The sequence below is a fragment of the Podarcis tiliguerta genome (assembly GCF_965153285.1).
Source record: "Podarcis tiliguerta genome assembly, chromosome: Z".
Taxonomy (NCBI): Eukaryota; Metazoa; Chordata; class Lepidosauria; order Squamata; family Lacertidae; genus Podarcis; species Podarcis tiliguerta.
Genome location: NC_139553.1, coordinates 14,645,800 through 14,659,788, shown reverse-complemented (window position 1 = coordinate 14,659,788; position 13,989 = coordinate 14,645,800). Strand labels below are relative to the sequence as shown.

At 44.3% G+C, this 13,989-nt stretch overlaps 1 protein-coding gene across 3 annotated transcripts in view; it reads right to left on the bottom strand.

Moving 5' to 3' along the window:
* The window catches only part of AK8 (adenylate kinase 8), a 102,921-nt gene that overhangs the window by 50,457 nt on the left and 38,475 nt on the right, over positions 1-13,989 (bottom strand). For all 3 annotated transcript variants that reach the window (XR_014507234.1, XM_083423815.1, XM_083423814.1), the window contains exons 6-9: positions 5,201-5,282; positions 3,372-3,443; positions 2,372-2,572; positions 1,081-1,212 (exon numbers count right to left, since the gene is read on the bottom strand). Coding sequence is in view for 2 of the 3 variants with exons in the window: in XM_083423815.1 (XP_083279941.1) it covers positions 1,081-1,212; positions 2,372-2,572; positions 3,372-3,443; positions 5,201-5,282 (487 nt within the window). In the remaining variant the exon portion in view is untranslated. The remainder of the gene's footprint in view (positions 1-1,080; positions 1,213-2,371; positions 2,573-3,371; positions 3,444-5,200; positions 5,283-13,989) is intronic.

Genomic DNA, 13,989 nt, shown 5'->3' with positions numbered 1-13,989 from the left:
TAAGGAGTGCACAGTGGCTGGATTAGGCCTAAGGGCCATCAGGTCCAGTTCTCACAGTGCTTGATGGCTGCCCAATTATGGGGCAGGAGCACAACAGCAGCACTCTTCCCACTTGTGCTTCCCAACAGCTGTTATTCAGAGCAACTGGCATCCCAGCAGCTGGTACAGAACTTTGATAGTGCCTTTTACTCATCTGGATGGAGGACAGAGGAGTGTGGGGGAGTGTGTGAAACTAGCCTACTATACAGGTGGTGGCCACTTTAGGCACGTCCAATTCATGCGTGATCACTAACGGGAGGGTTCTGCTCAACTCAGAAAGTGCAGAATGGGAGCAGGTCAAGGTGGAGTGGACACAAGGCGGGGTGTGTGTGCTTATGCACACTCTGTTGGCGCCTGCAGGGGCCAGGAACGGAACCCCCGTGTTGCCACCTATACAACGGTAACATTTTATTCATTGTTCCACCCTCTTCTGCCTCTGGTCCCATTCACCACAGGCAGGTGCCCTCTGGGAGGTTGCCCAAAGCAATGCCTTGCCATGACCTTCGCGAGTGCCATCAGTGGGGGAGGAACGTGTCACACACCATGCCACTCACTCTCATGTTCCTTGGGGAGTGGGACTCATGCACTCTGGCCAGCCCCAAGGGGTGGCAGCAGCAGCCCAGCCCCATTGGGGTTTTGTTTATGCTGCAGCTCCCCATGCGGCTGAGCGTTTCTGGCAGATAAAACAATGTGCCGGTACTACGTAAATAATGCCAGGAAAAAAGCATTGCCCAGAAGGGAATGCAGCCATCAGGCTGCTAAACATTACTCACCTTTTCTCTAAGGATATAAACATGGAAACTTTAAATGTATATATATATATATATATATATATATATATATATATATATATATATAAACGTACATACGTCAGTGCTGTCTTGTTAAAGTTACAAAGGTTTCTATTGCCTAGTGGCCTTTTATCAGAGGATTTTTGCTTTTGATCTGGGGTGGTTTGGAGAAATATTACATCCTCAGCAATGGGCAGAGAAAGAGACAGCCTGAGACCATTGAGGATTTAAGACAGAGAAGGTAACAAACCATTGATGATGCCATATTTCCGAGCAAGTAACGATGCTTGCATGCTTTTCCCAGAGCCTGGCGGTCCACAAAGGAGAATCCGGGGTGAAAATGGGGCAAGTGTTCGAGGAGGAGCTTGGACATGGGTGAAGACTGACAAACAATAGAAGTGGTGGAACGTTAGGATATTCAAAGGGTATCCAAAGGTAAGCACAGAGGAATAGCTCTGGGTAGTACTGTCCCCCCCCCCCCCCTTCTGAAATCTGCTTGTTTTGCTTTGCCTAACAGTAGGACCCTGCAGCTTGCAGGTTAAGGAGACTTGCTGTTGGTTTCATGCCGGGGAGGGGGGGCTACCCAAATATTAGAACCAACCCTACTCACAGCGGAGGGAAACAGTCCATTTGCACATAATTTATTCCCAAATAAATATCAGCTAACCAGAGACAGCTCTAAGCTGTTCTTCCCAGCCCAGCATATCTGCAGCAGAAACATAACAGGCCAAGCAGCCTGCTTACAAATGATGCTTAATTTGCAGTAAATAACCAAGTTAATTAGGAGTAATGATCCCCCAGACAGTCTCCACATCTAATTATTCTTTTTAAAAAATCTGGCTGCTTGATGCATCAACTGGAAGAAAAAGATGGGGGGAGATGATCTGGAGAGGATTTTTTTTCCATTCCAATTTTCAATTTATTTCACTGCATTATTAATTAATAATAATTAATATTCAGCCTGCATACATATATTTACAATTCAAGGCATGAATTGTTTATGAACGATGATGTGAACTTTTAAATGTAATTAAGTAATTTAGAGGTAATTAATTTTGTAAATTCCGGATATAAACCTCCAACTTGTTTACCTCAAAGTGTGGCGCTTGTGATTAGAAGGAAAGGCCCTTTTTCCAAATGAAAATATTAGCTGGGTGATAAAAACAGGCCACTGAAAGACTGTTGGGAAAGGGGACAATTAAAAAGCAAAAGAGAAAGAAGAAGAAATGTGCTTTGTGGCTGTCAATTTCTCAATTTTCCCTACGGAGAGCTCAAATGAAAGGAATCATTTATATACAAAGTCATGATAGCAAACCAAAGAAATGAGGGTACATCACAAATATGTTTGTGTTGAGATGAGGGTTTGTTTCATGAATTGTTCCACTCCAAAACAGGGCTTTTAGGCTATTTCATCTTAGAAGATCTGGGGAGTGGAATTTTCAAAGTGGGAAGGATTGATGCTCACCCTCTGAAAAAGATGGACCTGAAACTGACCCTGTTGACAAAACCACATAATCTAACAGCTGGCCATCTCTTCCTACCCTGTGCAAAAACATCTGCGCATGGCTGGTCAGCGTTGATCAACTTCATGCAACTCCCAAAGGACTGAAGAATCCCAGGGTAGTCTTGATGGTATTTCAATATCCGCCTTGCGGTCTCCACTTCAGATATGCCATGCGGCACCTTCAGGCGCTGCCGTATGTAGTCCTCAGCTGGCCAATCAAAAGTTGTATGGTACACCTCTGGAAATGGGTTGGCAGAAAAGATTCACTTGAACAGAGACTGGGCTGCATCCGCGCCATACATTCAAAGCATAATTAAAAGCATATGACTTCTTTCTCCCTGTCTAATGAAGCATCCTGGAACTGTAATTAATCCCCTCATGGGTAACTTGGAACAGGCTCATAAATGTGGCTGCCCCTGTTCTGCGGAACAACATTGCTGTTGAGACACTGGTGGAGGAAGAGGAGTGCGGGGGTAGTGCATCGCCCCCGGCAGCGCGATCCCGCCAGGGTGCCATTGTGGCTGTCCCCCCATGCTGGGCGCCCCACCCCCAGGACGCGGCCATGCCCCTAGGATGGCACGTAACACCCCCAGGACACGTGCCAGCCCTGCCCCCACCTGCTTTCTGCCCCCCCCCCAGTGCCAGAGCATGAAGCTCCGCCACTGTGTTGAGATACAACAGGCACCCACAGTCTGCACTTTCCAGAAACAAATTAAGACATTTTTGTTCCATGAGCTTTCCTAGCTGAATGAAAAGGATCTTTTATCAGAAGTGTTCACTCCCTAGCGATTTAATCTTGTTTCAAATATATTTGCTGTTTTGGTGCTTTTAACTGTTAATTATCTTTTGTGTAAATTGGCTTGAAACAGTGGTTTAGGAGATGATTAATAAATCTGTGGTGATGGTGGTGATGATGATATCCTAATCTACTGTATCCCCTGAGCTAAAGATTCCATTGCCCCTGCCACCTTTATCCTGCCATTCTCAGCCCCCACTTCCCCATTTCTGTTAGCAAGAAAACAAAAACAATGCCACACCTCCTGTAGAAACATCCACTCTTTTCCCAAGATTCCTCTCAATCAGCACAATATCTGGAGCGAAAAGCACCACTAGGAAGGAAGAAAGGAAAAAGAATTGCAAATACAACTGATGTTAATTTGGCTTTCTGGAAGCCTGATTAAAACAACAACAACAACAACAACAACAACTAAAAGTATGCATTCCAGATGTGCAGAGAGGACTTTAAAACATATAGTTCTGTATATGTGTGTGTTCCTTTTTCTCCAGGTATCAGGGAAGTTCCTAGATCTGGTGCCAACCTGGTGCCCTCTAGATGTTTTGGACTATAGGTGCTATTAGTCCCAGTCACCATGAAGGCTGGCAGGTTGTGAAAAGCTATGCTGGACTTACAATCACACTAATTTGCATGAGGCAAATTCCTCCAGGGAATTATTTCACACAATCCTTATTGCAAGGTTGGGGAACCTCCCGCCTGCAGGTCAAACCTGGCCCAACAGGCTGTTTTTCTGAAACCACACCCATCTGACTCACACCTGATGCCATATGTGAATAGGAATATAAGGTGGGTGGAGATGCAGCTGCTGAAAACAGAATTGGAGCTGGTTTGCAGGGAGTTCAACCCAGTTTTGTGCACTATCTTCCCCCATCCCAGCAGGGCAATTTTGACATGTGAGTGGGACACCACACCTGTCAGTCACCTAGTGTCAATATGACATCAGATGATTGACTCGTAAGTAGTCAAAGTTGGCCAAAATTCCCCTGTCTTAATTTCAATGGCGCAGGGGCAGAGATTTCTGGGGATAAGGTGCTGTGATTTTCCTCCCCATTACAGTACTGTGCCAGGAGAAGAGGAACCTCTCCTTCCAGCTGTTCTGGTTCTCCATCAGAATCAGAACTCAATGTATCACCATGTTTGGAAGTTTTTGTATTTATGAAGTCAGTATAGAGTCTCAAAATTGGTCTACAGGTTTCATATTGGTAAGGCACAGCAGAGACCTATAATGCATGACTAGGCTGAAGTGAAGACGTTGAAGTAGAATTTGACAGCCCCTCCCATGTGCTCTCCTTTTGAAGGTATCTATCTCTCAAGCTCTGGGGCCCTCCCCACAGTTTAGACTTCTCCTGGGGCCCCAAATTCTCACCCCCAATCTACAAAGATCCTCCCCCTGGTCAGCCTCCTCTAGCTTTCCTCATCATCATCATAATCTGACCACTCTCTCTAAGATGCCTCCATAGGACTCATGATAATAGCTCTGGGCTGTGTTGGGGCACAAAATTGGGGTCATGAAAGTTGCCTGAGGCTTAGTAGACCTGGGCAGTGGTTTAGCCACCACTGCTCTAGGCAGTAATGGAATCCATGGAAATGCAGTGGCTCCTCCCACCCACACGAATCATTGGTTCTTCTGATTTGGGCAGTGAAAGTTTTTCCTGGCTCTGACTCCTGGCTTGATTCTCTAGCTGCGACTCCTGGATTGACTCCTGGCTCCAGAATGAGGCCTGTACTCATCAGCACTGATGTTGACCCCTTTATAGTATTGGGCATTAGGAAATGCCCAGCTTCACCAGTCATGGGTGCTCTTCTGCCCCATGATACTCACAGAACCTATTGCTATGTCTATACTACTTTCTCTACCTCATTTCTGTCAATGAGGCTTACAAGTTTAAAACACTAAAGAAATAAATTATGTATCCTGTAAGAAGCCCTGGGGCAAAGGGGTAGGGCAGTCTGTTGTGTTTGACCTGATGTTCTCTTGCCTCTTCCTCATTCTCTTTCTCAAATGGAAGAGAGAGATTAGAAAGTCAGAAAGAATTTGTAAAAACACAATGGAACTAAACATGTTCTTACCAACGTGCTTGGGAATGATGCCCATGTCCAGCAGCTCCCGGGCAAGTTCTCGACTTTGGGGAATAGCCTCCATAATCCAGCCCTGGTGAAATAAGACATATAACAGCTGATCATTGAAATGAAGCACATATTGGGTCGCGCTGCTGGGGAGTCATGGAAGGAAAGGTCTCTGGTTTGTGACTGCTGGATACGGATGCAGGAGATACTTGATTCAGTTCATACTTCATCTGCACCTCCTGAAATAATACACCAACCAAAACAGAAGCATCCTTCTCATAATTTTGCAGTGCATGTTTCCAGCAAACTGGTGTGTAAAAAATGCATTATATTCATGAAAATAACATACAGAGATGCATTCTCTTAGGAGAAATAGCTTTGCAGAAATGCAGTATATTGAGGAAAAATGCATACAAAAATGTGCATGTTTGGAGAAACTTGCATTAAAATGCTGCTGAATTTTCATGAGACCTTCTTTAAAAATTGCAGACCAATATACTTATTTTATTTATTGAATAAAACTTATGCACCTCGTAAAAGGTGGGGGGGAGACCTCGAAGTGGTTTACAGCCCAATGTGGAGAACCAAGGACTGCAAAACGAGAAACAGAGAGAAACAAAAATCAACATCCTCATCCATCCCTAGTTTCAAGCCTCTGAGCAACTTTTCCCAGTACAAGGCCTATTGAAGCAGAATGCTTGCTTTATAGGAACAGAGATAGAGATATAAAGATAGAGATAGATACCCTTGCAACTCTTAAACCATTTTTATCTGCACATGTCTTTATTGAAATATTTTTTAAAAATGGGAAGAGAAGGAGAAGTCTAGGTATTTTTGAAATATTCAGGAGGATGTGAACTCATACAGCCAACTTTTTAAAAGCTAAACCAAGCTAAAGAGGACAAAGGGGGAAAGATATGTGCATGTCCATCCCCCAAATTATACAGGAAAATGTGCTGTAATGGAAGCCTCCAAACCCCCAGAGCTAACGAAGCAGGCAAGCTAAAGAGATCTATATATGAAAAGGGCTGTTTGCTCCCTAAAGTCCTTGTTATAACCAGCTAAGTGCTGGACTGAAGATCTTTTTTATGATTATGTAAAACAAGACGAAACAGAAAACAAAAAAAAAAACAGGAAAAACCCCACAAATACTTATGAATCTGTACTGGTCTGACTGAGGCTGAAAGGAGATGTAGTCCAAAACATCTGGAGGGCACCTGGTTATCAAAAGCTGGTTTACGCAATACAGTGGTACCTCGGGTTAAGAACTTACCGGTAATTCGTTCTGGAGGTCCATTCTTAACCTGAAGCTGTTCTTAACCTGGGGTACCACTTTAGCTAATGGGGCCTCCCGCTGCTGCTGCGGCGCCACTGCACAATTTCTGTTCTCATCCTGAAGCAAAGTTCTTAACCCAAGGTACTATTTCTGGGTTAGCGGAGTCTGTAACCTGAAGCATCTGTAACCCGAGGTACCACTGTACCAGACTGGAAGCCAAACTGAACCTGAGCCAAATACTGAACCAAACCTCTCTCCCTGCACCTCCCTGAATCGGAAACCAACTGGAATCACTATTTGAAAGCCAACCAAATCAATCTTGAATTGCTAATTGAACATGGACAAAGACACAACTTGGGTGTGGAGAGGAGAGAATGGTTGGCATTTCAAAACAAATCGTAACAACTCACTAGAAGAATGATGTCTCTCAAAGAGAACCAAATCAGTCCTTGAGGTTTGCAGGCTTACTGAATGCTTGCTTACAGAACCTTTACAGTAGTACCTTTGGATACGAACAGGTTCCATTCCGGAGCCCTGTTCGCATCCTGAAGTAAATGTAACACGCAACTGTGTGTCTGCGCATGTGCGGGTCGTGTTTTGCTGCTTCCGCGCATGCGCGTGACATCATTTTGAGCATCTGCGCATGCACGAGCGGCAAAACCAAGAAGTAACGTGCTCCGTTACTTGCGGGTCGCTGCAGAGCGCAACCCGAAAATATTCATCCCGAAGCTACTTCAACCCGAGGTATGACTGTACTAGCTTGAGGGAGGACAATTCAAATTGTAGCTGAGCACAAATCTAAGCTGAACCAAATCCTTCAGTGGCTTGAGGCCTGACTATGTGGCACCAGTGTCAGCTGGAGCTGGGCAGCTGAGGGGCCCATGTGCTGGCAGAGCCCACTGGGGCTCCTCATAGTTGGTAGGGTGGTCAGTCATACATTTCCAAAAAAAGAGGATATGCATCACGAAAAGGCCAAAAGAGGGGTTCAATTGACATAACATTTTAATTTATATGTATCAATGCACTTTTAGAAATAATGTTTTAAATAGAATACATCAAGCTGCAGTGGAGGCAGACACCAGCTGACTTGTGTGCCTACTAGCCAAGTAAGCCCAACTGCTGATAAGCTCCTACGTGCCATTTTTATGGCTCCTTGACCAGACTTGGGGACTGGATAGCTCTCAAACAGAGGCCTTCTTCAAAGGATCAGCTCTTCACAGCAATAAATGGTCCTCTGTAAACTAGGACATGTGGCTACAATAGTGCTGGGTGCCACAAGTAGTGCCCCCATGCTTACAGGTGACAGCACCACCACTTACCTGGGTCACTAACACACATGCAGCCTTACCTGGTGGTGCTAATATGCTTCTTACTAGAATGAGCCTCGATTTTTAATTTCCTATAATTCAGGGGTCACCAACATGATGCCCACAGGCACCAGTATCTCCATCAACACCTCCTATGGTGTCTTGCAAAAGATCTCTTGGGGGAAAATCCAAACTGTGTTTGAATGGGTGTCTGCTGCTAAAATGCAATGCTACAGAAAAGGAGTAGTGATGAACATCTGTGGGACTGCTGGGGGGGGGCACCAGTGGTTATATACCAAGGACCCACTTATGCCTGACAAGCCAGCCCCATTCAACTCCCAGAAACACAGCTTGCTTCCATAGCAACACTGAGCAGTGGGGAGGATGGCATTTAAGACTGCTAAATCTGGCCAAAATTTTCCCTCTGCTTGGTGACTTGACCCTGCTGTTGCATTACTACCAGGAAATTTCCAGAGGAATATGGGAGAAAATTGTGTGTGGGTGCACATGTACCATGAAATATATATTTAATATTGCATTAAGCCGTTGATAATTACCAGTTCCTGCCTTAACTTGAATCTGTAATCAATAGGGGACCCCAAAAGCTGCAGAACTGTTCAAGGGAAACATATCCCATGAGGAAGAGACCAAAACATTCTAATTACTGGAAAACACAACTGTCTGCTGGCAACTCCCTAATTAGCCCAGTTTTGCTAACATGCTATGCCACGGATTTCTTCAGGAAATGGGAAAACAGTCTTGAGGCAAGGGTATCGTGGAAACCGTCCAGTGTCACCACTGCACCTCCCAGCATCGTGTCTGCAACCAAAACAGCACCTACATTAAGTCCTAGTATCTGAAACAGGTGGGGGAGAAGAATGGTCCATATCCTATATGGCTGACAGGCGGTGGTGACTGTTGCCCATTGGAATTGGCAGGGCAGAAGGCAGGGAGGTCAAAGAGCAGGTTTAGCCACAGCAAAAGACAGATGAAGCCAAAGCCAATGACAAGCAGAACCAACTAGATGAGGGAAAATAGTATCAAGCAATCTAAAATGGCTGCATAGATGAATCACAGTTCAGTGACAGAGCACATTCTCTGCAAGTAGGGATGGATGGATGTTTCCAGTCTGCATCCATTTCCTTGTGTGATAATTTGTAAAAGTTCTCTCCTGCTTCCACATTAATATGTGTTTTTAAAAAAATCTGTGTGAAGATTTCATGTTTAAATACATATATTTTACTGCACTTTCTCACAGAATACAAATTTATAAACCTACTTCATTGAAAAAAAAATTAATCAGGGAGTCAAACCATTAATTTTGTTTTATTTTTTGGTTCAGCCACAACTGAAGGTGTCCCAGTTTGGTTCTGGTTCAAGATAAAAAATGTTCAGCCTGTGCAATTAAATTGGTTCAGCTCCAGTTCACTAGAGATTATCTTTGTAGTGTTTGATTTCAACTGTACAAGCACAAGCACACAAGCATCTGTAGTAGATTAAGAAATAAATCAAAGTAATTTTAAGGAAGGAGGAAATGATTTAGTAAATAAACACTGAACAATTACTGTGATTAATTGACTTTAAGGTTTTCAATTGAGTTTTTCTTCCTCTTTCATAATACTAGAACTTGTGGATATTCAATGGAGTGGAATGGTGGAAGATTCAGGACAGACAATAGAAGGTACTTCTTCACACAGTGCATAATTAAACTTTTTAATTTATTATTAATTTAACTCCATAGTTGGAGGCAGTAATTGTTTCTGAATACCAGTTGCTGGAAACTACAGGAGAGGAGAGTGCTCTTGTGTTCAGGCATTGCTTGTAGGCTTCACATTAGGGCATCTGGTTAGCCACTATGAAAACAGGATTCTGGACTATGTGTCATTGGCCTGATCCAGCAGAATCATAGAATCATAGAGTTGGAAGGGACCTTGGGGGTCATCTAGTCCAACCCCGTGCCATGCAGGAATCTCTTCTTACATTCTAATCCACTCCCACAATAGGTAGTGATGGACAAAAACCTGGATGGCTTTAAAAGATGAGTAGACAAATTCATGGAGAAGGCTATCAATGCTATCAATGGATAACAAATTCATGGAGAAGGCTATCAATGACTATGTTCTACCTCCATTGTCAGAAGCAGTATGGGAATCACAAGTAGGAAGAGTGCTGATGTGCTCAGGTCCTGCTTGTGGGCTTCCCATAATGGGCATCCAGCTGGCTGCACTGAGGACAGGATGTTGGACTAGACTGGTCTGATCCAGCAGGGCTCTTACATTCTTATTTGTGATGGCATCAATGTAGGATTTTAGGGTGAATGTCCCCAGCCTCATACAACAGAACAGGACAGCTCCCAGATCCATCAGGGCTGGCTGACCACATATTGAAATCAGCAAAGTAATGCACCTTAGCACAGGAATGGGGAACCTGTCGCTCTCTAGTTATATTTGATCTCCAACTCCCTCCCATCAGTCCCAAGTCAGCATGGCTAATACTCACCAAAAGATCATTCAATTCAGAATTGGAGACCAAAGTTGGAGATTGCAAAAATTCTCCGTGGCTGAGGTCACTGATTTTTGCCCAATAAGTTCCATGCAAACATACACACATTTGCTACCCCACAAGTAGAAACACACCACCCCTGAGATCACATATGAAGCTGGTTCCCACATCCCAGTCTATAAAGTTTGTGATTTCACAGTTTAAGGCTCTAAGCAAAGCAACAACAAATGAAATGAAATAACTAAATAATAATAATCCAAGAAGGTAGCTCAACAAACAAGTTGCTTGTAATTAAGGCGCCATGCTAATACATTATAAATAAGCCCTCTCTAAAACAGTTAGATATATGGGTCATTCTCCACCTCAGCCCCCCCCCCCAAGGTTTCCCAGTTCCAAGGCCCCAGCCAATCCCTAATTAGAATACATTATCCGTCGGCTTGACACTTCAGTGAAATGTCTAGCCTGCCGCCGAGGTGCAGCTCCGCTCGGCACAGGGTTTATTGATATTCCGCTGCATTTCCTTCGCCATGCCCCCAGTGGCTCAGTTCTGTTTTATCACACATCAAAAGGGCCGTATGCTCAGGGCGCCCCCCCCCCTGCACATGGCTCAGAGCCGGAGGTCTGGAACAGCTGCAAGTAGGATGGTATCACAGAAGGGACAAGCTCCAAACAGATGTCAACGATAAAAAAAAGGGGGGGAGGATAAGAAGACAACAGTGGGGGGGGGGAGAGGGGGAAGGATTGTGGCTTGGGAGCCAAGGATGAAGGAACAGCACAGAGTCCATCGAGGCAAGTCAGGCTTTGTGCAAATGCTGGTCGTTCCTGCCCTCCTGACTGCCATTAAAGGCTAATTAGTACCTTCACAAGCTAAGGATTTGTTTCTTTGCGAAGCAATTGGGAGGGAGAGAATGCTTCCCCACGCAGGCAAATAATCCCCAGACGCTTGAATAAACGGAATAAAAGATCCTTCACACTTGGTCCCACATGTCTGTCTGCCTCTCCCATTTGATCTACTTTGAAACAGGGCACCATGCACGTACCCCAGTCATTTAAGAGCTCATCCATACAGTGGTTTAATGTGAATGGTAAGCTTCCTGTGCCTCCATTAATTTTTCCGTTGTACACATGGTGTTCTCCTCCAAGTCAGTGTCTTCCCCACACTTTCCCTACCCTCAATCTGGATTCCCCCCCCCCCCATCCCAATCCCTCTGCAAAAAAGGAGATAGCATGAGAAAACCATAAGAACAGCTCTGCTGGATCAGGCCAATGGTCCATCCAGTCCATCATCCCGTTCTCACAGTGGCCAACCAGATGCCCCAATAGAAAGTCCACAGGCAAGATATGCGCTAATATTGCAACAATGGTGTGTGGCAGAATGAACTTGCATGTTGTTGGGAGCAGGGAACCTGTGTGTGTGTGTGTGTGTGTGTGTGTGTGTGTGTGTGTGTGTATAGGGCAGACCCAAGACATTCTGGTGCTGGAGATGAAGGAAAAAATAGTGCCACTCGTTCATCCTACATGCAGAATCAAACCAAATTGTCAGCTGACCACTTCAACCTGGCAACAGATTGATCTCCACCACTACACTTCAGCTAAGCAGGGTAGCTTAGGGAAAGCAGCATGTTGGTGGGCTTCTACCACACACGCATACACCATGCTTTGTTTCTTTGGGGCAGCTACCTCACCTCCAAGTTACTGCATTTGTTCCATTTCACAATTTCAGGGTGACTGATTTCATCGTTTTGGAAAGTTTGGGATACAATTTCTTTTCTTTTTCTCAAATGAAGGAAAAGATAAGAATGGTAAAAAAACATGCTTTTTATATATGTAATTGTTTTATACTTTTTATTGTATGGTAAAATCAATTGGAGATGCTTCATGGGAAGAGATTTCTAACTGGAATGTAATTAAGGGTACTGGGAATTGTAGCTTTGTGAAGAGAATCTCCTAACAATTCTCAGCATCCTTTAACAAATTAAAGTTCCCAATATTTTTTTTCTGTTAAATTGATATAAGAGTTCTTTGAAATGCATAGTGTGAACATGACCTATTTATTTCCTCACAGCATAGTTTTGAGCAGGCCATAACTACGCTGGTGGACTCGGTAACGTTTTGTGTGAAGGTCTTCAAATGATTCCTCACCAGGGCTTCTTCAATTCCTATAAATTCCTATAAATTAACTCTGCTACCACACTAAACCAGCACAGCTGTGGCTTCAAGGAACAGCCAGTCAGTGGGGCTGCAAGGACCTTATGTGAACCTCGTAAGGCACAGCAGCCCCAGTTCCCATTCCCACACATAGCTTGCTCTAGAACATAATGCCTGCCATAAGTTTTCTTGGTTTGCTAAGACCACCACCACTCCCTGCGTGATCCCTCAGCACCCTAACTACATTTGGATTTGCAGAACAAGCCCTACGGGGTCCCGGAAGAGCCATTGATCAATAAAACTGTGTTCCTCCGAGGATACAAGCGACATCTATAAACCTGAGAGTGTCAAAACAACGGCACACAAAATCCGGCATTCCTACCATCGGCAGGATGAAAGCTGGGCAATTAATGCCAGCCGAATGACACCACCAGGAGAAATAAAACAAACAGCTGGTAGTACAGTGGGCTGGTGGCCCGCTCCTGGCAATCTATTAACATTTTTTTCCAGGATAATATACTGACTTGTGTTATGAACCACAGCAGCATAAATCTGGCTCAAGAAGCAAGCTGACAGCCTCTGCAAGATTCAAATATTTTGGGGTGGGGTGAGGTGAAGTTTTCTATTCCAGAAAGGCACAAGCTCCAGATGTAGCGTGTTTTCCCTTCAAGGTGGACATTTAAAAAGTGCTATCAAAAAAGTTTTGTACTTATAAGGCACTAATCACCAAGACGATTCCTGTGTGTTTATGCTACAGCTGTTGTCCAAGGACAGGGTGGTAGCATGAGCTGAGGTCACAAGCACCACACTAGATATTGAACAGGGCTGAGGCATGGCTGAGCAAGATACCCATGATTGTAGGAACATTTGAAGAGCCCTGCTAGATCAGGCCAAAGGTTATCGAATCCAGCATTCTGTTCTTACGCTGGTCAACCAAATGTCCATTATGGGATGCCTGCATTATGGGATGCCTGCCTGAATGCAACAGCAACTCTCCCCACTTCCCAGCAACTGTTATTCAGAGGCAGACTGCCTTTGGTAAAAGACAGCCTTATCCTCCATTAATTTGTCCTCCCTTAAAGCCATTCAAGCTGGTGGCCATCACTACAATAAATAGGACAAGTCCATTGTTTTTGTTCATAGTTCCTGAAGAAGAATTTTGCCCTGAATTGTGTTGAGCTGCAAGAAAGAGCTTTGCGTCAGTGAGCACTGCAGCCTATTGTCCTTTCAGTTTTGTACCCATGGATTAGAATGTAAAGTTGTAAACTATAGTCACAGGTTCCCAAGCAAACCATGGTTTAGAGGAGTCTATCTCCTTTTGTTTGCCATCTGATCGGCTCATCTATCTCTGAGTGTGGTGGCTTCTAGGAATCTGGATCAATTGTCAATTCAGACATTTGCCAACCCATTTTTTTTTAATTCTGCTCTGCCAGTGTATCACAAAGCAACCCTCCTTTTATTAATCTTAACATTATGTCAAACCATCATTAAGCTTCCTGAACCATGGTTTGGCATGATGTCTGAATGAAGCCTCAGAGGTCTAATTCCTGTGTGCATTA